Source organism: Aquarana catesbeiana, linkage group LG08 (assembly GCF_042186555.1).
Source record: "Aquarana catesbeiana isolate 2022-GZ linkage group LG08, ASM4218655v1, whole genome shotgun sequence".
Lineage (NCBI taxonomy): Eukaryota > Metazoa > Chordata > Amphibia > Anura > Ranidae > Aquarana > Aquarana catesbeiana.
The window spans coordinates 281,387,773-281,407,690 of NC_133331.1; the positions used below are offsets into that span (position 1 = coordinate 281,387,773).

The following is a 19,918-nucleotide window of genomic DNA, read 5'->3' on the forward strand; positions in this document are numbered from 1 at the left end:
TTCTTGACGTTCGGAATATCTGACAACATTTTGTGTGACCGTGTGTATGCAAGACAAGTTTGAGCCAACATCCGTCGAAACAAAAATCCACGGTTTTGTTGTTGAAAAATCCTATCGTGTGTACAGGGCATTAGAGTGTCCCCAATCTGGATCAAGGAGCACAGAGGGCACCTGTGGACAGCACCATTGTCAATCTGGGGGGAGGGAGTGTTAAATGTACTAGCAGATTTAGATACACCAACAAATTGAAACCAAACTCCAGCTCACACATTAGACGCAGTTACAGCAGTTTTCTTCCTTTTGTGATAAAGATTTTACTTGAATAAATAAAAGCTGATTATTGTAAGCACCCCTGTCAGCGATAAATGGTTTGTCCCATCCCTGTAAACGGATACATCTGGAAGAGAGCTTGTTCCTTTAAAAAAATAACCTACTTACTGGCCAGATCACCGGATGAAAATAAAAGAAAATAAAAGAAAATGAATGCAGCCGTCACATCTAAGCTGCAATATGTTTGCTTTTGGGTTTAATACCTTAAGGCTGGGTTCACACCATTGCGAATTGGATGCGGAGAGCAGGAGATTTTGAGTGGCTCTCTACAGAGCCGGTTCACATATCTCCGCTACGGCTCCGGTGCGAATTTGCAAAGGAGCCCTGTGCGTCTTTTGGTCCATTTCAAGTCCAAATTCAGCCAAAAATTCAGGCTGAAATCGGACCTGAAACGGTGAACAGGGACGCACCAGACCGCTGCTGGGAGCCGCATGGGGCGATGGTGTGAACCCAGCTTAAAGTGGTTACAAACCTCAGTCATGAAATCTGAACAAAGCACATATATCAATAGTGTTTACTTGTCTCTCTCCAAAGCTCTAAGTATCATTTCTCTCTGGTGCGTCATTCCTCTGTTATCAGCGCAAGTCACCAAGTTGTCCCAACACTAGAGATAAAATGGTGATGGGGAGGAGAGCTCAGCACACAGCTTGCCCATTCATAACACAGCTCTGCATCCTTCCTTCGTTCCTGTGCTGTGTGTGAAGGGGGGTGTGTCCCTTTCCTCCAATCAGCTCCCACACATTGTACAGGAGCTCTAACTGCAGCTCTCCACCCCCTCCTCAGTGCTACTGACAGACGCAGAAGGGTTTTATCTAAATTCAGCACTTTTAAAGGGATGTAGAGAAGAGAACACCGCAGATAAACAAGTAAAACTTATGTAGGAGGATTTGTTTTATCTCTGTGTAGCACCTGAGGCCAGTCATTTCACTGGGTATATGAAAGGGTTTACAACCACGTTAAAGGTGAACTCCAGGTGTGATCTTTTGCGTGGTTATGATGGTCCAGCTTGGCATAATTTAAGTATGTATGCCTCAAACCTGAGGGGACACTGGGGAAGACTGGCAATCACTGTAATAGTTGGGGCTACTACAGTGATAGTCGTGATCAGGCCGCTGATAAGGCAGTAGAGCCGACCCTTTTGTACGGAGCCCCAGAGGGCTGGATGTACTACCTTATTGCCAAAACCGATCCCCCTGTGGCTCCCTCTGCAGCGCAGCCCCCCACTAAGCACCAGGGCCCCCTATCTCCCCCAACTGAGCACCAGTTCCCCGTTGTCCCCCACTGACCACCAGGACCATCATCTCCCTTGATTGAGCACCACTGCCCCCTTTTGCCCCCCCCCCCACTGAGCACCAGTACCCCCCATCTCCTCCCACTGAGCACCAAAGACCACCACATTAGGGTTGCCACATCATCCCTTTAATGCAGGACACCTATAAATTGTGGCTGATTAAGGTGGTAATTAAACTCACTTGGTGCCTTATCTGCATTAAATCAGCCTCAGAACCTGTGTGTACCGGATTAAAAGGATGATGTGGCAACCCTACTCCGCGTCCCCCCACTGAGCACCAGTGCCCCCTTATCTCCCCACTGAGCCCCAGTGCCCTCATCTTCCTCCACTGAGCCCCAGTGTCCCCCCCCCCCCCCCGTCAAGTACTAGGACCTCCATCCCCCCCACTAAGCACCAGGACCCTCCATCTCCCCTGCTAAGCACCAGGACCCCCGATCTGCCCTGACTGAGCACCAGTGCTCCCTTGCCCCCCCAATGAGCAGCAGTACCCCCCATCTCCCCCGACTGAGCACCAGTGCCCTATTTTGTCCTCCCACTGAGCACCAGGACCCCCCATCTCCCCCAGTGAGCATCAGCGCCCCCTCCCCCACTGACTAACAGTGCCCCCAATCTGCCTGCACTAAGCACCAGGACCCCCATCTCTTTCCACTAAGCACCAAGACCACCATCTCCCAATGCTAAGCACCAGGACCCCCCATCTCCCCCAACTGAGCACCAGTGGCCTGTTGCCTTCCCACTGAACACCAGGACCCCCCCCCCAATTTCCCCAACTGAACATCAGCGCCCCCTTTTATCCGTCCACTGAGCACCAGTGCCCCCCCCATGTCTCCCCACTGAGCACCAGTGCTCCCCTTTTCTCCCCATAGAGCACCAGTGCCCCCCTTTGTCCCCCCCACTAAGCACCAATACCCCCCCCCATCTCCTCCTACTGAGCACCAGTGACCTCCATGTCCCCCCACTGAGGACCAGTGCCCCCTTATCTTTTCACTGAGCCCCAGTCCCCCCCCCCCCCGTCTCCCCCAGGTAAGCACCAGGACCCCCAATCTGCCCGACTGAGCACCACTGCCCCCTTGTCCCCTCAAATGAGCACCAGTATCCCTATCTCCCCCAACTGAGCACCAGTGCCCCCTTGTCCCCTGGCTAAGCACCAGGACACCCATCTCAAAAAAAAAAAAAAACAGTGGTGATTAAATACCAACAAAAGTAAGCTCTATTTGTGTGAAAAAAATATAAAAATGCAATTTGTGTACAGCGTTGCATGACTGACCTATTGTCAGTTAAAATAGCACAGTGCTAAATAGCAAAAAATGCCCTGGTCATAAAAGGGGTAAAACCTTCCCGAGGTCAAGTGGTTAAACATTTGATATATTTTCTATTGTGAATAAAATCTGGGTTTGTGAGATTTGCAGATCATTGCATTCTGTTTTTATGTAGATTTTACACAGCGCCCCAACTTTTTTGGAATTGGGGTTGTACAAACAACTTTACATTAGCCGAGTATGCCTAAAAAGATGAGGGGAAAATGTGAGGTTGGTGGTTAACGGCCATTCCCCACCGGATCTAAAATTGGAATTGCTACATTAGCATTGTAACGAGTCATACTAAAAGTTACTACTGTAGTTCACCCACCTGAATTCAAACTGGGTTAAAGTGCTTGTAAATTCTCAAGGTTTATCACCTTAAAGCAGAGTTCCGCCGAAAAAAATAAAAAGTCAGCAGCTACAAATACTGCAGCTGCTGACTTTTAAAATATGGAAACGTACCTGTCCAGTGCGCCCGCGATGTCCTCACCGGAAGCTGATCCGTCCCTCGGCTCCCGGGTGGAGGCGCCACCATCTTCAGTCGAGTCACGCTGCATGTCCAGACTGGTCCCTGCTGTCTTCTGGGACCTGTGTGTCTCCCAGAAGACAGCGGGGGGGGGGGGGGGGGGGGGGGGTCGGAGGAAGGGCCGGACATGGCGTATCTATCGCTGAAAGTGGTAGCAAATACCTGCATTAGACAGGCATCTGCTCCCCCCTGAAAGGTGCCAAATGTGACACCGGAGGAGGGGGGGGGACCGGAACAAGCGGAAGTTCAATTTTTGGGTGGAACTCTGCTTTAAAGAAGAACTGCAGTCTGCTCACATAAATTGTAATAAAAACATCTTTGCCATTCTGAAGCCTCCCTCCAACCACTTTGCATATTATTTTATCTATACTGTGATTCTGTACTTGCCAAATATGCTGCAGAAATCTCCCTCCACTAAGTCTGGCTGCATCCATTTTGACTGTGGGCAGCTGAAGCTGCTGCCTATTTACTTCCTGGATTTACACAGAGCCACACCTCCAGCTCTGCAGCTCTCATTGGCCCTCTTATGACTCACCCCTCCTCCCTTCCTGGCAAACTCTTGTGAGAGAGCTGTGCATGATGTCATAAGCCTAGGCTTTTTACTAGACAAGAAACAGGAAGTGGGCTGTATAAGGGATTTACTGGCAGAAAAAAAAAGTTTTACTATCTAAAGTTAAAACAACAACAAGGGCAGAAGATTTAATAGATGGAAAGTTGAAAAAAATGACTGAAGTTCCACTTTAATGTATTCTATGCAGCTCCCCCCGCCCCTTTTTCTTACACGAGCCCAATCCGACCCAGTGATGTGCAGGAGCGCAGCAGCTCCAGCCGCCGTCTCTCTCCTCATTGGACAGATTGAGAGCAGCAGGAGCCATTAGCTCCCGCTGCTGTCAATCAATTCCAGTGACATGGGAGTGGGGGGCGGGGCTGTGTCACACTGTTTGTGTCAATGGATGCAGCAGTGGAACTTGGGAGCGCGCCTGCACAGGTGCCCCCATCGTAAGCAGCTTTCCCTGGGGGCACCTGCTGAGCCAGAAATGCCGGCGGGGGACCACAGAAAAGGAGGATGGGGGCTGCTCTGTGCAAAACCATTACACAGAGCAGGTAAGTATAACATGTTTGTTATTTGTATTTGAAAAAAGAACAAGGGTTTACAAACACTTTAAGTAGGGGGAAGTGGGAGGAGACCGGTGTGTGAGCGGGAGAGTGAAATGTGAAATGAACAAGTCCACGCAGAAGCTTGTTTTAAGGTTCGATGGTATTTAAAAAAAAAAAAATAGAAAGTACCATCTTTGTTCAGGCATCCATTACCTGGACAGATTTGCTAGCTTAAAGATGATTAATGTAAACACCCCCTGGCGCATGTATAGTTCTTGGCTGTATCTACGAATGTTTGACACAGTTCAGCCCATGCTGCAGCCTCTCATCTCATGTCTTTTAAGATACAGTTTCTTTGAAAAGGTTTGACCACATTTAGTACATTCAATTCCTCTTTTTTCACCTGAATGAACCCTCTGATGTGTGGCTAAAATCCGCCATGTATGACACCGTCTTCCACATTTAGAACATGTAAAGGACTCCGTTACTGAATGAGTTCTTTTATGTTCGTTAAGATTGGATTTATCAGAGAAACACTTTCCACATTCCGAACACGCAAAAGGCTTCTCCCCCGTGTGAATCCTCTGGTGTACGGTAAGACCGTATTTTCGATGAAAGAATTTCCCACATTCCGAGCACAAAAAAGGCTTCTTCGATGACAAGGGCTGGTCCAATGTAGTGGGAGGATTTTCCTCGTTTTGTAATCTGTATTGTCCATCTGAAAGAAATGAATGTAAATGAGAAAAAAGATACAGCTTCTCTTTTTTGTCTGAACTGGTACCCGGACTTTGTCCCCCATGTGATTAAAAAAAAAAAAAAATTAGTTGTAAATAATGTAAGTTACACCCAAGCACATAAAACCCCTCCCAAAAATGATTTTGAGCCCCCCCCCCCACATGTATGAACGTAAGCGCATGCGTTGGGGCACCAACTGCTGATTGCGATATACATGCATGCCGGAGTAAGGACAATAATTCTAGCACCAGACCTCCTCTCTAACACTAAACTGATGACCTATAGGGGGCTTTTAAAGTGTCGCCTTTGGAAAATGTCAGGTACTGAAGTTTGTCGCCATTTCACAGGCGCACGCAAAATTTAAGATTTGACATGTTGAATATCTATTTACTCGGTGCAACCTCATCTTTATATGTTACCAAAAATTGGAACTACTATCATTTTATTCTCTACCGTGTTTGCTTTCAGAAAATATATAATGTTTGGGAGGACAATGTAATGTTCAGTTTTAAAACGATTTTTTAACCACTTGAATACTGGGCTCTTTTAACCCCTTCCTGCCTAGGCCAATTTCTAACTTTCAGCACTGTCACATTTTGACTGATGGGCACCGATAGGCAGCATTGATGGGCACTGATGAGGCTGCATTGATGGGCAACTGATGAGGAGACACTCATATGCCACACTGATGAGCACTGATAGGTGGCACATATGGGCAATGAGAGGCGACACTGATGGGCACGGATAGGCAGCACTGACTGGCATCACAAATGGGGACTGCACTGATAATCAGGGCATTGGAGATTAGTGTCCTGATTATCTGTACAGGTCACCCCTGTGAGGAGATGCCGCTGATCGGCTCTCCTCTCCTCGCCCTCTGTCACTGTGTGGCCAGGAGAGCCGATAAACGGCACTTCCGTGTTTACGTGTGATCGGCTGTGATTGGACACAGTCGATCACATGGGTAAAGACCTGCGTCATCGGCTCATAACTGAGATCGGGGTCGCACCGTGTCCTAGGGACATGACATGACGTGACTACGATCGCTGCGTGTCCAAGAGCGGTGACACTGGGGTGACGTCATATGATGTCATCCCAGAACTAGAGGGGATCCCGCCTGCTGTCATTTTACTATACAGTGGGCAGGAGGGGGTTAAGCATGAGTGCAAAAAAAATGCAAAGACAACTCTGGCAGCAAAGGGTTAAACCCCTGGTGCCAAGCCTGCGGCCAAAGGTTTGAAAACAGCCCTTTGGTACATGATGTGCGGCCCTCGGACCTAAGCACTCTTTGGTGGAAACACTGATTAGGGTAATCGTAGAATTCTCTAATAGCCCTTATGTCGCATGTTCCCAGTTTGGTGTCGTCTTCTACATCAGTGCTCATCAACCCTGTCCTCAGGACCCACTAACAGGCCAGGTTTGCAAGATAACTGAAATACATCACAGGTGATATCATTTGCATCTCCCCAAGGTAATACATAAAACCTGGCCTGTTAGTGGGCCCTGAGGACAGGAGTTGATGACCACTGTTCTACAGCATATCCCCAGCCACAAATGTAACCTGTCCACACTCTCTGAACCTCATTTCCTCTATTAGGTCTGCAGTCTCCGACAGTCCTCTGAAGCATTACACATACTGATCATTATGTGTGGAGCTTTGGTGATGTCAGGGGTCGCATTTGAGGCCCCCTTTAGCTCAGAAGATGACAATCATTGTTTTAAACCATTCAAGCCTGAGAACGTCGAGATTCTTGGCAGTAATTTTAATCCCTGATGACAGGGGTCTGCTAGAACTTCTGAAACACCTTGGCTCGTCTTTTTAACCACTTCCCTACCCAGCTATAGTCATATGACGTCCTGGGAATCCCGGCTGTCTAGGGGGCGCGCGCGCCCGCCGCGCTGCTTGGGACCCGGTGCGTGTGCCCGGCAGCCGCGATGTCCGCCGGGCACACGCGATTGCCCGTTAACCGGGCCGGACCGTGGATCTGTGTGTGTAAACACACAGATCCACAGCCTGTCAGGTGAGAGGAGAGCGATCTGTGTTCCCAGAACGGAGGAACACTGATCGGTCTCCTTCCCTTGTGCATCCCCTCCCCCCTACAGTTAGAATCACTCCCTAGGAAACATATTAACCCCTCCCCGCCCCCTAGTGGTTAACCCCTTCACTGCCTGTCACATTTACACAGTAATCAATGCAATTTTATAGCATTGATCGCTGTATAAATGTGAATGGTCCCAAAAATGTGTCAAAAGTGTCCGATGTGTCCGCCATAATGTCGCAGTCACGAAAAAAAATTGCGATCGCCGCTAAAAAAGAAAATAAATATATTTTTTTTAAAAATGCCATAAATCTATCCCGTATTTTGTAGACGCTATAACTTTTACGCAAACCAATCAATATACGCTTATTGCGATTTTTTTTTTACCAAAAATATGTAGAAGATTATATATCGGCCGAAACTGAGGAAAAAAATTTGTTTTTTGAAAAAAAAATTGGGATATTTATTATAGCAAAAAGTAAAAAATATTGTGTTTTTTTCAAAATTGTCGCTCTTCTTTTGTTGATAGCGCAAAAAATAAAAACCGCAGAGGTGATCAAATACCACCAAAAGAATGCTCTATTTGTGCGGAAAAAAGGACGTCAATTTTTTTTGGGTACAACGTTGCACGACCGCGCAATTGTCGTTTAAAGTGCGACAGCACTGAAAACTAAAAATTGGCCAGGGAAGGAAGGGGGTGAAAATGCCCTGTATTGAACCGGTTAACATTTTACGATGAAGCAAACTCTTTATAGTCTCACAACATTTGGTTCCGGTAACCTTGTTTTTTTTTTTCCTGTACCTCTTGGATTCTGTCTGAGGCACCTACTAAAGGGGTCTTCGTGTCCGTCAGATTTCAATGAATAATAAAATGTTTTTCCTTTACAGAGGAAGAAGGCAGAGGGAGTGCGGTATCAGAATGTGAGATTCTTTTTTGTGTTTATTGTTTAACACTCACCTGTGCCGATCTCCAGAACAGCCTTCCTCTGTAAGTTCACACGTCCTTCTTCCTCCTTCTCAACTTTGATGACTCTCTGAGCGACTTTGGGGTCTGTGAATAAAGAAGAGAGTGAAGATGTATGAGAGACCCCAGAGAGTGTGTGTGGGGGGAGACTGGTCACGTCTCTTGGCTGGTAACACACAATGACATGATGTGAGGAGGAGAGCCGGAGTCTAATAGAGTCTGATGTCTCCTGACTCCCCCACTGGGCACATACTGTCTCCCCATTACTGTCTACTGACAGAGGAGGGGGGAGAAGAAAAGATTATTGTAGTGACTGAACAAGGAGAATCTGGGACTCTTCTCTGGATTAAGACTGCATTCACACCTGAGGGACGCAACGCGTTTGGCACCAAAGTAGCTTATTTGTCTTTTTTGGCACAGAGTCAAGTGTGTTTTTGTAGGTTTTTTTGTTTGGGGTGCCTTTAAAAAATAAGAGATTGTTGTAGTGACTGAACAAGGAGAATCTGGGACTCTTCTCTGGATTTAGTGTTTATTCCTCACCTGTGCTGATCTCTGGAGGGATCTCCTCTTCTTTATACGTTTTATCACCCATCACACATAGCTCTTCTGCCTCCTCTTTAATTCCAGTTTTATTATGTGTCGTCTTTGTATCCTGAACAACACAAAAAAAAAAAATAGATACAGCAAATTGTATTATCTGAGATTAAACTGAACAATATTAGATCTAGTTAGACTTTAGACGTTAGACTAGCTAAACAGATTATACAGAAAATATAAAATATATCATTCTACAAGAGCCTCAATTTATTCTACCTGAAAACATGGTAGGATCTTGTGATAGGGCTGTGCCCACACTGCAAGGGTTAATTGCTTGTTAACATCTAGGCTCTAGGGGAAGAAAAATTAAATACACACCATATTACCAAAAGTATTGGGACACCTGCCTTTCCACGCACATGAACTTTAATGACATCCCAGTCTTAGTCTGCAGGGTTCGATATTGAGTTGGCCCACCCTTTGCAGCTATAACAGCTTCAACTCTTCTGGGAAGGCTGTCCACAAGGTTTAGGAGTGTGTCTATGGGAATGTTTGACCATTCTTCCAGAAGCGCATTTGTGAGGTCAGGCACTGATGTTGAACGAGAAGGTCTGGCTCGCAGTCTCCACTCTAATTTATCCCAAAGGTGTTCTATCAGGTTGCGGTCAGGACTCTGTGCAGGCCAGTCAAGTTCTTCCACCCCAAAACTCGCTCATCCATGTCTTTATGGACCTTGCTTTGTGTACTGGTCCACATCATTTGGTGGAGGGGGGATTATGGTGTGGGGTTGTTTTTCAGAGGTTGGGCTTGGCCACTTAGTTCCAGTGAAGGGAACTTTTAAGGCGTCAGCATACCAAGACATTTTGGACAATTTCATACTCCCAACTTTGTGGGAACAAATTGGGGATGGCCTCTTGCTGTTCCAACATGACTGTGCGGTGGGCAATCTGACACTAACTGACGCTGGGGGGGGGGGGTGACTAAATGATACTGACACAGTGATCAGTGCTAATACTTTACACTGTCACTGTACTAATGACACTGGCTGGGAAGGGGTTAAAATTTTGTGACAATCAAGGGATTCACTGTGTGCCTAACAATGTTTATTGTGTGCTGCTTTTACTAAGCAATGGCTTAGTGCAGCCACCGGCCCCATTCACTATAATGATAGGTGACCAGCAGCCACAGCTATTGGCCGCTGTCTGCACAGCCAGTGATTAGCTGCGGTGATTGCTGCTGGAAGAACTTTGTACGTGTCCAGCAGCGATCACTCACAGGTAATCGCTAGCCCCAGGCAAGGCTACAATTTGCAGCGGCCTTAATCGCTGATGTGAATGTAGTCTAAGTATCTAACAATGTAAAACCCAACTCCAGATAACATATTATATGCAGTTACAGTAACAGTTTTTTTTCTTTTGGGATAAAGGTTTTACATCAGGGATCTCAAACTGATGGCCCTCCAGCTGTTGCAAAACTACAAGTCCCATCATGCCTCTACCTGTGGGTGTCATGCTTGTAACTGTAAGCACTTCTGTTGGTGTTAAATGGTTTGTCTCAATTCTACTTTTACTGGACAGCTCAGCTTGTAACCCGCTTGCCGATCGTATAATATATTATATATATATATATATACATATATATATATATATATATATATATATATATATATATATACACACACACACACTAGGTACGTGATCCTGCCCAGGAGATATATATATATATATATATATATATATATACACACATACATACATATGCTCTCCTGGGCAGGATCACGTACCTAGTACGTAATTCTGCACTGCTGGGTCTGGGGCACGTGGCCAGCAACCTGCTTCCACTGTGATTGGACACAGCGGGAGCCAAAAATTCAGGACACAAGTGGAACGGCGGTTTGCCTACGTAAACAAGGCAGACTGACATTCTGTCAGTAGGGTAGGCATTGATCCTGTGTTCCTGTGAAGCGGGAACACAGAGCTCTGCCTTCCTATAGTACAATGATGGCGAACCTTGGCACTCCAGATGTTTTGGAACTACATTTCCCATGATGCTCAACTACACTGCAGAGTGCCTGAGCATCATGGGAAATGTAGTTCCAAGACATCTGGAGTGCCGAGGTTCGCCATCACTGCTATAATGTCGCAGTCCCACTATAAGTCGCTGATCGTCGCCATTACCAGTAAAAGATAATAAATAAAATATCCATAGAAATATCCCATAGTTTGTAGACGCTATAACTATTGTGCAGACCAATCAATATGCGCTTATTGGGATTTTTTTTACCAAAAATATGTAGCAGAAGACAGATTGGCCTAAATGAATGAAGAAATTCAATTTTTTACATTTTTTTTATTGGATATGTTTAATAGTAGAAAGTAAAAAAATATTGTTTTTTTTTTTCAAAATCGTCGGACTTTTTTGTGTAAAGCGCAAAAAATAAAAACCACAGAGGTGATCAAATACCACCAAAAGAAAGCTCTATTTATGGCAAAAAATTGTATTTGGGTACAGCGTCGCACGACCGTGCAATTGTTAGTTAAAATAGTGCAGTGCCGTATGACAGAAATATACTGGTCATTAAGGGGTTAAACCTTCCGGAGTGGTTAAAGTGGAACTAAACCCTTCTCACCTTTCCAGCCAAGGAAGCTGCCATCTTAACTTCTGTTGATCTTCAGTTGCCATGGTGCTGCACATGTTATCAGTTATAACCAGCCAGTCGATGGTTTGACAGTCTGGTGGTGAGCACAAGCAACTGTGACAGTTATCATTCACAGCATGCCTTCAATGTAACTGTTTTAGTAAACCATTAATTGAAGGGTTTAGTTTCACTGTCAAAGCTATTTTATTCCTCATCGATACACAAATTTCTGTAGCGCAGATGAGGATTGTGGAGGTGACATGATCCCCCCCATTCAGTCCACACACAGAGTGCTGGGACCCCCTTCTCTCATAATAAGATATGATTACCTCCTCCATGTGTACCGTCCCCTGGACTGACACCCCCTCCAGGAAATTTCTTTTAGCTACAAGAGCTGCTCATTAGTTCTCTGTGGCTACAACAAAATGGCCGCCCACTTACTAGTACCGAGGTTAACTATGCAAAAAAAAATGTAATTTCAAGGAAAGCTACTGCGACATAACTTTAAAAATTTTTGGCGTTTGATTTGCTACCTATAATATTTCTTTTTTCATAAACTCATTTACGCCTGCGCTACAAGAAAATTGCCGCATCTCTTCTGAGAGGAGAACATATTTGATGTTTAGTCCTCTAGCGGTTGCTTTGAGACGGTCAGTGGGCGGGGTTTTCCTTATACAGCGGTGCCAGATGCCTCAGCTCTCCCGTGTGGTTTAGCCGCCTAGCTGCTGCTATAATGACGCGCGTGCGCAGAGTGAAGGGAGACTCAGGGAGGATGGCCGTTGTTTCGTCAGAATAGGCGACCCGTCAGATTCAGTAACGGAAGTGACGTTCCGGTGCCGCCATCTTGCTACACCCTGCACTCCTTCACAATAAGGATACAGAGAGAAGGGGGCAAGCGGACATCTTGTTACACCCACCGGAGTTTTGCATTTTACACTTATTTATAAGAGTAAACTGAGGTAATATAGTGAAATACAGAACTTAGAACTCCGTCTTACTGTTTAGATGTTGAATTTTAAAAGCAGCGGCAAGCCTGCTCATCTCATAGGTTTGCTAATGTGACAGAAGTTCGCTAACCAGTCAGACGGAGTTCTAAGTACTGTATTTCACTATATTACCTCATTTTACTGTTATAAATAAGTATAAAATGCTATTTTATTTTATTTATAAAGTATAAAAGTCCTCTTGCCGACTTCTCAGTGTATCCTTCCTGTGGACGGGTGTGGGGTGTAGCAAGATGGCAGCGACGGAAAGTCACTTCCGTTACACATTCTGACAGGTCGCCTAATCTGACAGAACACTGCCACCTTGTGGAAATTTAGGAGACTGACCAGAAATTTCTTCTGCTGGGGCTTTTTTTTTTTTCTAAGCTTTTTATTTTTTTTTCTATTTTCAGCCGTTAAAAGACACTTATTTCCCCACAGTTTGAAGACTAAACAGCACTGATAGAAATCTGCAAACTTCGACTTTTTCTCAAAAATCATTAGCTAAGCCTTAATTTCTATAGATGACCACGCCTCCTGGGTGCTTATGTATGCAGAGAGTAGTGTAGTCTGTCAGCAGAAGGACAGATGTGTTTGGCGGGAGGGTTGTAATTAATAGGAGCCTGGCTTCACCTTCTCTACGCAAGATAACGACTCTCAGTGGGACTGATAGCTAGAATTTTACTTTTAACCACTGCGTCACTTTAACTGACCAAAGCGACGCTGTACCCAAAGAAAATTTATGTCCCTTTTTTCCCACAAAAAGAGCATTTTTTTGGTAGTATTTGATCACCTCTGCGGTTTTTATTTTGTGCGCTATAAACAAAAAAGGGCAATTTAGAAAAAAAATAAAATTATCTTTTACTTTATGCTATAAAACATATCCAATAAAAAAAATCCAAAAAATAAAATTTCTTCATCAATTTAGGCCAATATGTATTCTGCTACATGTTTTTGGTAAAAAAAAAAAATCCCAATAAGCGTATATTGATTGGTTTGCGCAAAAGTTATAGCGTCTACAAACTATGGGATAGATTTTTGGCTTTTTATTTTTTGTATTGTTTTTACTAGTAATGGCAGCGATCAGCAATTTTTAGCAGGATTGCGACTTTGTGGCAGACAAATCTGACACTAAGTGACACTTTTTGGGGACCTGTGATACCAATAGAGTGATCGGTGCTAAAAAAAAATATACAGTCACTGTATAAATGGCACTGGCAGGAAAGGGGTTAACATCAGGGACGTTCGATGGAATAAAGTGTGCTCCTAGGGAGTACTTTCTAAGTGTGGGGGGAATGTTGTGACTGGAGGAAAACAGAGATCCTAAGCAGAAACACAAGCTCTCCATTTTCCTCCCTCACAGAACGGCGATCTGCCTTGTTTACAGAGGCAGACCGCTGTTCCGCCTTTCCTCTGAACGATCGCGGGTGGCCGGCCGCCATCGCGGCAGCCGGACCCGCTGTTTGGCTCCCACTTTGTCCAATCATAGTGGGAGCGGGTCACGCCCCAGACCTTGTGCACAAAATCACATACAGGTACGTAATTTCGCTCAGCTGGGCCGCCCTGCCGCAGTATATATGCGGTGAGAGGTCCGGAATTGGTTAAAGGCTCCTCAACTCACCATGGGACATGCACCACAACTAGGGTTGCCACCTGTCCAGGATTCAACCGGACAGTCCTGGTTTTAAAACATGTCTGCCTGCCTAAAACCCGGACACATTATACTGTAGCTCCCCAAGTAACTGAGATATTTACATAAAAATATGTTGCCGTCTGGGAGCTGCAGGCTAGGGGCAGGTTCGGCATTACTGGGGGGGTGGGTCGGGGCGATGAGGTCAGCAAGAGCAGTTTGGCCACACCCACTGTTCGCCTCAGCGCCCTGCATTATCACTCTTCTTGGGGCACCCAAAGGTGTTTCGGGTCTTTTATAAGTCTTTATAGTGTATACCACGGAAAAAAAAAAAAACATGCCCTGTCCTGCTAAAGTGTTCGGGTTTGGCTTGAAGAAAAGGTGGCAACCCTAACCACAGCACACGGCACATGGGAGCGATAGCCACCCCTATACTAGTGCATTGGGTTACTTACCAAGTACTTGGAGGACCGGCTTCGGCAAGGTCCTCCTGGCTTCGGCCTAGGTGAGTACCTTGCCACTGTCAGGAGCCTTGGACTCCATAGGGTTCAGGCATTTTCTCTTGAGAAGTAGGTCCTATTCTGTACCCTCGTACACTTTTATGTGTGCTGTGATTTCACCGTTCACCATTTTTGTCCACAGGGCTTCAACAAGCACCACACTATGGAGCTCCGTACAAAAAAAATAATTGGGGTGCAATTTAGGGATTGTTTACACCACACAGCGCATGTTATTGTCCACATAACACACATGTGGTGCAACATTTCCCAACAGCCAAAAAACTGCTGGTGTGAAAAAGTCCTTAACTACTTACCACACAATAATGTATATAAGCGTGATTGTGTTCAAGTGGTTATACCGGGGCCATGGCTGCAGCTGTCAGCCATAACCCTGGTATTAAACCTTTTCAGCTGGCGATTCCCTGATTAGCTGCTCGATCAATTTTACAGGCAGCAGGAGGAGTGGTTCCCACCCCCCTCCCGCCACTGACCAGTGCCTCTCTAGGCTCTCCCGTGCAATCAGGAAGCCCTGCCATGAAGTTGACAGTTCTGCCCACTGATCACAGAGCTGATCGGAGACCGGAATGTCCCCAATTATCTCTATGGTCTAGGATGATGGTCTCCAAACTTCAGCCCAGGGGCCAGATGCGGTCCTTTGCTTGCTTTTATCTGGCCCTTGGGGCACTATTCCTCCCACTGATACGAGACACTATTCTGCCAACTGACACCAACAATAGAGCACCATTTCTCCCACTGACATCAACAATGGGGAACTATTCCTCCTAATGATACCAACAATGGGGCACTATTCCTCCCAGTGATACCAACAATGGGGCACTATTCCTCCCAGTGATACCAACAATGGGGCACTATTCATCCCAGTGATACCAACAATGGGGCACTATTCATCCCAGTGATACCAACAATGGGGCACTATTCCTCCCAGTGATACCAACAATGGGGCACTATGTCTCCCCCTAGTAGCAAATGTGGCCATGTTAACTCCCACTGATGCAAGGAAAACTTCCACTTCTGCTGGCCACAGTCCAGCCCCCCTAAAGTTTGAAGGGCAATAAACTGGCCCTTTGTTTAGAAAGTTTGGAGGCCCCTGGACTAGGAGACTGGAAGCAACAAGCATTTTGTCACTTCCGGCAGGACAAATGTAAACAGGGACATTTTTTTTTTTTTTTTAGAGCATGAGATCAATCTTTTTTTTTTTTTACTTTGATCTCATGCTTTAAAGGGTAGAGGAAAGATCTGGGGGGTCTTATAGACCCCCAATATCTCCATAAAGAGGACCTGCCATGCTTTATTGCTATCACAAGGGATGTTTACATTTCTCTTAACAGCAATAAAAGTGGTAAGAAAAAAAATGAAAAGGACAATGAAGAAATAAAAAAAATAATAAAATAAATATTAAAAAAAAAAAATTAAAGGGCCCCCGTCCTCCCCATGCTCATGTGCAGAGGTGAATGCATACGTAGGTCGTGCATGCTTATGTAAACGGTGTTTGCACCACACATGTGAGGTTACTGAGGTATTGTGCAAACGTTATAGCAGAAGCAATAATTCTAGCTCTAGACCTCCTTTGTAACTCTACACAGGTAACCTGTAAACATTGTTAAAGCGTTGCCTATAGAGATTTTTAAGTATCGTAGTTCGTTGCCATTCCACAAGCATACACAATTTTAAAGCGTGACATGTTAGGTATCTATTTACTTGGCTTAACATCCTATACCAAAGGGCCACATGCATCCCTCAGGGCGCAGGATGAGCAGTACAGGCTTAGAGGGTAGTACTATTGAATAGTTTTCTCTTACTTTGAGTCTTCCTTTTCCTGAAATCAAATAGAAGCGTTTACTGGGCCTCAGTAGCTCCCTATTTCAGTTTCATGTGGACATACCCTGTGTCTGTCTGAGCTTGCTGAAGTGAAGAGTCAGGCACACTAAGCTAAAACCATGGCCAGCCTTAGTCAAGGTTTCTCTCTCTCTTTACAGACATCCCAAGTCTCCCGCATTTGGCTGCGGGCTCCTGGACACCCACGAGCACCTGGTGATCTACCGGCTGGGCCTGTCACTCAGTCGCAGACAGAAGACAGAGCAACCCGAGCGGCCAAATTGAGTACAGCCACGGGGGGCGCTCTGTCTTCTGTCTGTGGCGAGGGGGGGGGGGGCAGAGCCAGGAGCGCTCCGCTGGTGGACACTGATGAGATGGCACTGAAGGACACTGATGGACTGCTGGACTGCACTGGTACCCACTGATGAGGTGGCACTGGTGGGCACTGATTGGCTGCACTGGTGGGCACTGATGAGGTGGCACTAATGGGCACTGGTGGACACTGATAGGCTGCACTGGTGGACACTGATAGGCTGCACTGATGGACACTGATAGACTGCACTGATGGGCACTGATTAGGTTGCTCTGATGGGCTGTACTGGTGGGCACTGATGAGGTGGCACTGATTGGCTGCACTGGTGGGCACTGATGAGGTGGCACTGATTGGCTGCACTGATGGACACTGATAGGCTGCACTGGTGGGCACTGATGAGGTGGCATTGGACACTGATAGGCTGCACTGATGGACACTGATAGGCTGCACTGGTGGGCACTGATGAAGTGGCACTGATGGACACTGATGGGCTGCACTGGTGGGCACTGATGGATGCTGATGGGCTGTACTCATGGGTACTGATGAGGTGGCACTGATAGGCTACACTAGTGGACACTGACGAGGTGACACTGATTAACAATGATAGGTTACACTGATGGCCACTGATAGGCTGCACTGTTGGACATTGATGGGCTGCGCTGGTAGGCACTGATGAGTTGGCATGGATGGACACTGATAGGCTGTATTTAATTGGCACTGGTAAGGCTGCATTTAATTGGGGGCGGGGGTGGGGGTGGCGCTGGCGCAAAGCATCACCTCCCTGAAATGAGTTTTTGCAGGTTGGCATGTCTGTCTTTACATTTGACTCTTCTCTATCCAGCCTTCCTTTTAGTTGCGCCTATATTCTGTCATATCGTTTTCCTGTTGCTGGGTCTCTGTGTTGCTATTGCCCGCCCCCTGATTTTGGACATCCCATTGGTCTAGGATTATTTACCATTCCTGTGTTCTGCAATGGACAATGAAGGAAACAAGATTTTGTACTTACCATAAAAATCTTCGTTTTGAAGTCCATTGAGGGACATAAATCCCCTCCTCCTGAGTGTTTGGCCCTGTGTTCTGCTTGCTCACAAAACTCACAAAGTAATGAGAGAAAAAATGAGCTCAGTTAAAACATCAACACCACATCCCCAAGGTAAATAGGACAATAAATTCAGAAAAGTGGGACTTTAGAGGCATTGAAACCCTTCTCAGAGAATGACTACCAATATACAAATATTTAGTTCAAAAATATTCTTTATTATAAAATATGATTAAAAATTAACATAGGGGATATGTATCCCTAAAAACATGAAAAGCTTCCAATATTTCAACCAAAAAAACATCCCTATAGGTTGAGGTCCTTCCCTTTGGACATTTGGAAAGTATGATCAAAATGATACATAAACATCAAAAGGTTTTTCACATATGGGAAGGATAACTCATCCCCCGACGTGTTTCACTTTATCAGCTTCCAAAAGGGTTCAGGGGTGGTTAAAGTGGATAGAATAGATGTGAAGCAAAGGTAGTCACTGAAGGACTCTCGCAATATGGCCAGGTGCAGAACAGGTACATGATGGTATGCTGAATGCATGACACAGGTCGGAAAGCCCCACCCGGGAGCTGCGGACCCAGCCCATCCAAGAAAAGGGGGGGAAATGGCTTCTAAGGTACTCAGATCCAGAATGTCACTTGTATGTCTATCCTGCAGCCCACCCCAACCCAAATAAACCACAGATGATAGTTGCTATTCCAGGATGTGCCTCCAAGTGATCTCTTGGAGGCATATCCTGGAGCAGCAACTATCATCTATGAGGTGCTGATGTATCCAATGAAGTCTGCTTTTTCTTGGATGGGCTGTGTCCACGGCTCCTGGGTGGGGCTTTCTGACCTGTGTCACCCATTCAGCATACCATCATATACTGGTTCTGTACCTGACCATATTGGGAAAGTTTTAGCGTGCTCACTGGATCCTTCAGTGGCTAGCTTTGGCTTGCATCTATTCAACCCGCTTTAACCTGTTGGAGGCATATTCTGGAGCAGCAACTATCATCTATGAGGTGCTGATGTGGCCAATGAGGCCAATGAAGTCTGCTTTTTCTTGGATGGGTTGTTTCAGCCGCTCCTGGGTGGGGCTTTCTGATCTGTGTCACCCATTCAGCATACCATCATATACCTGTTCTGCACCTGGCCATATTGGGAGAGTTTTAGCTTGCTCACTGGATCCTTCAGTGGCTAGATTTGCTTCATATCTATTCAACCCGCTTTAACCCCCCTTCCCCAACCCCTGAGGAAGATTGTAAAGAGAAACGCGTCGGGGTATGAGTTATCCTTATCTATTCTTTTTATGTGAAAAAATTTTTGAAGTATTATCTGTTTGTGTATCATTCTGATCATAATTTCCAAATGTCCATAGGGAAGGACCTCTACCTATAGGGGTGTTTTTTGGTTGAAATATGTGTTGTGGAAGCTTTTCATGTTTTTAGGGATACATATCCTCTATGTTAATTTTTAATCACATTTTGTAATAAAGTATCTTTTTTAACTAAATATTTTTATATTGGTAGTCATTCTGTGAAAAGGGTTCCAACGGCTCTAAAGTCCCACTTTTCTGAATTTATTGGCCTATAAAACTCACAGAAGCAGGAAGGTTCGAGGTGGGGTTACACAGTAGGCTGGCTTAAACTGTAACTAAACCCCCCTATCGTTTTCAGCCAAGGAAGCTGCCATCTTGGTCTCTGGAGTCATAACTGATCACATATGCAGGATCATGGCAGTTGAAGATCAGACATTTGATGGTTTGACAGTTTGGTTAATAACACAACCAATGTGACAGTTACATTCCCAGCATGGCACTGTTAATTTGATGGGTTTAGTTCCACTTTCACTTTACTATTTGTTCCAGTGTCCCAAACTCCTGAAGGAAGCAAAGGAATCCATTGGTCTAAGATTATCTACTTTTTTAGTATCCTTCAGTATACTTTAAGAAAAAGATTTTACGGTAAGTACAGTGGCCTCAATGTCCTTCCGCCCTCCTCTCCTCCGCCTTCCCTTCCCTCACTTCTCCCTTCTAACCCAAGGTACTGATCTTGGCTCCTATTTCCACTGTTCTTTACTGTTTCTTTTTCATCTTCTAAAGGTTGGTTAAAAAAAACAGCTCATACTTATCTGCTCTGCCCTGATCCTCTTTTTTTGGGTCC

General features: G+C 45.5%; 1 protein-coding gene across 2 annotated transcripts; it reads right to left on the bottom strand.

Annotated features, from left to right (window-relative positions):
* Positions 1-3,559: 3,559 nt before the first annotated feature.
* LOC141104547 (uncharacterized) lies at positions 3,560-11,926 on the bottom strand. 2 transcript variants are annotated; one of them, XM_073594149.1, is made up of 4 exons: positions 11,451-11,757; positions 8,825-8,936; positions 8,279-8,371; positions 3,560-5,264 (listed from the first exon to the last, which is right to left on the bottom strand). In XM_073594149.1, the coding sequence occupies exons 1-4, from the start codon at positions 11,472-11,474 to the stop codon at positions 4,852-4,854; spliced, it is 642 nt and encodes a 213-aa protein (XP_073450250.1). In that variant the 5' UTR covers positions 11,475-11,757; the 3' UTR covers positions 3,560-4,851. The 2 variants fall into 2 exon arrangements, with proteins under 2 accessions (XP_073450250.1, XP_073450251.1); XM_073594150.1 differs by lacking the exon at positions 11,451-11,757 and adding an exon at positions 11,789-11,926 and having other exon boundaries at positions 3,567-5,264.
* Between the last annotated feature and the right edge of the window lie 7,992 nt (positions 11,927-19,918).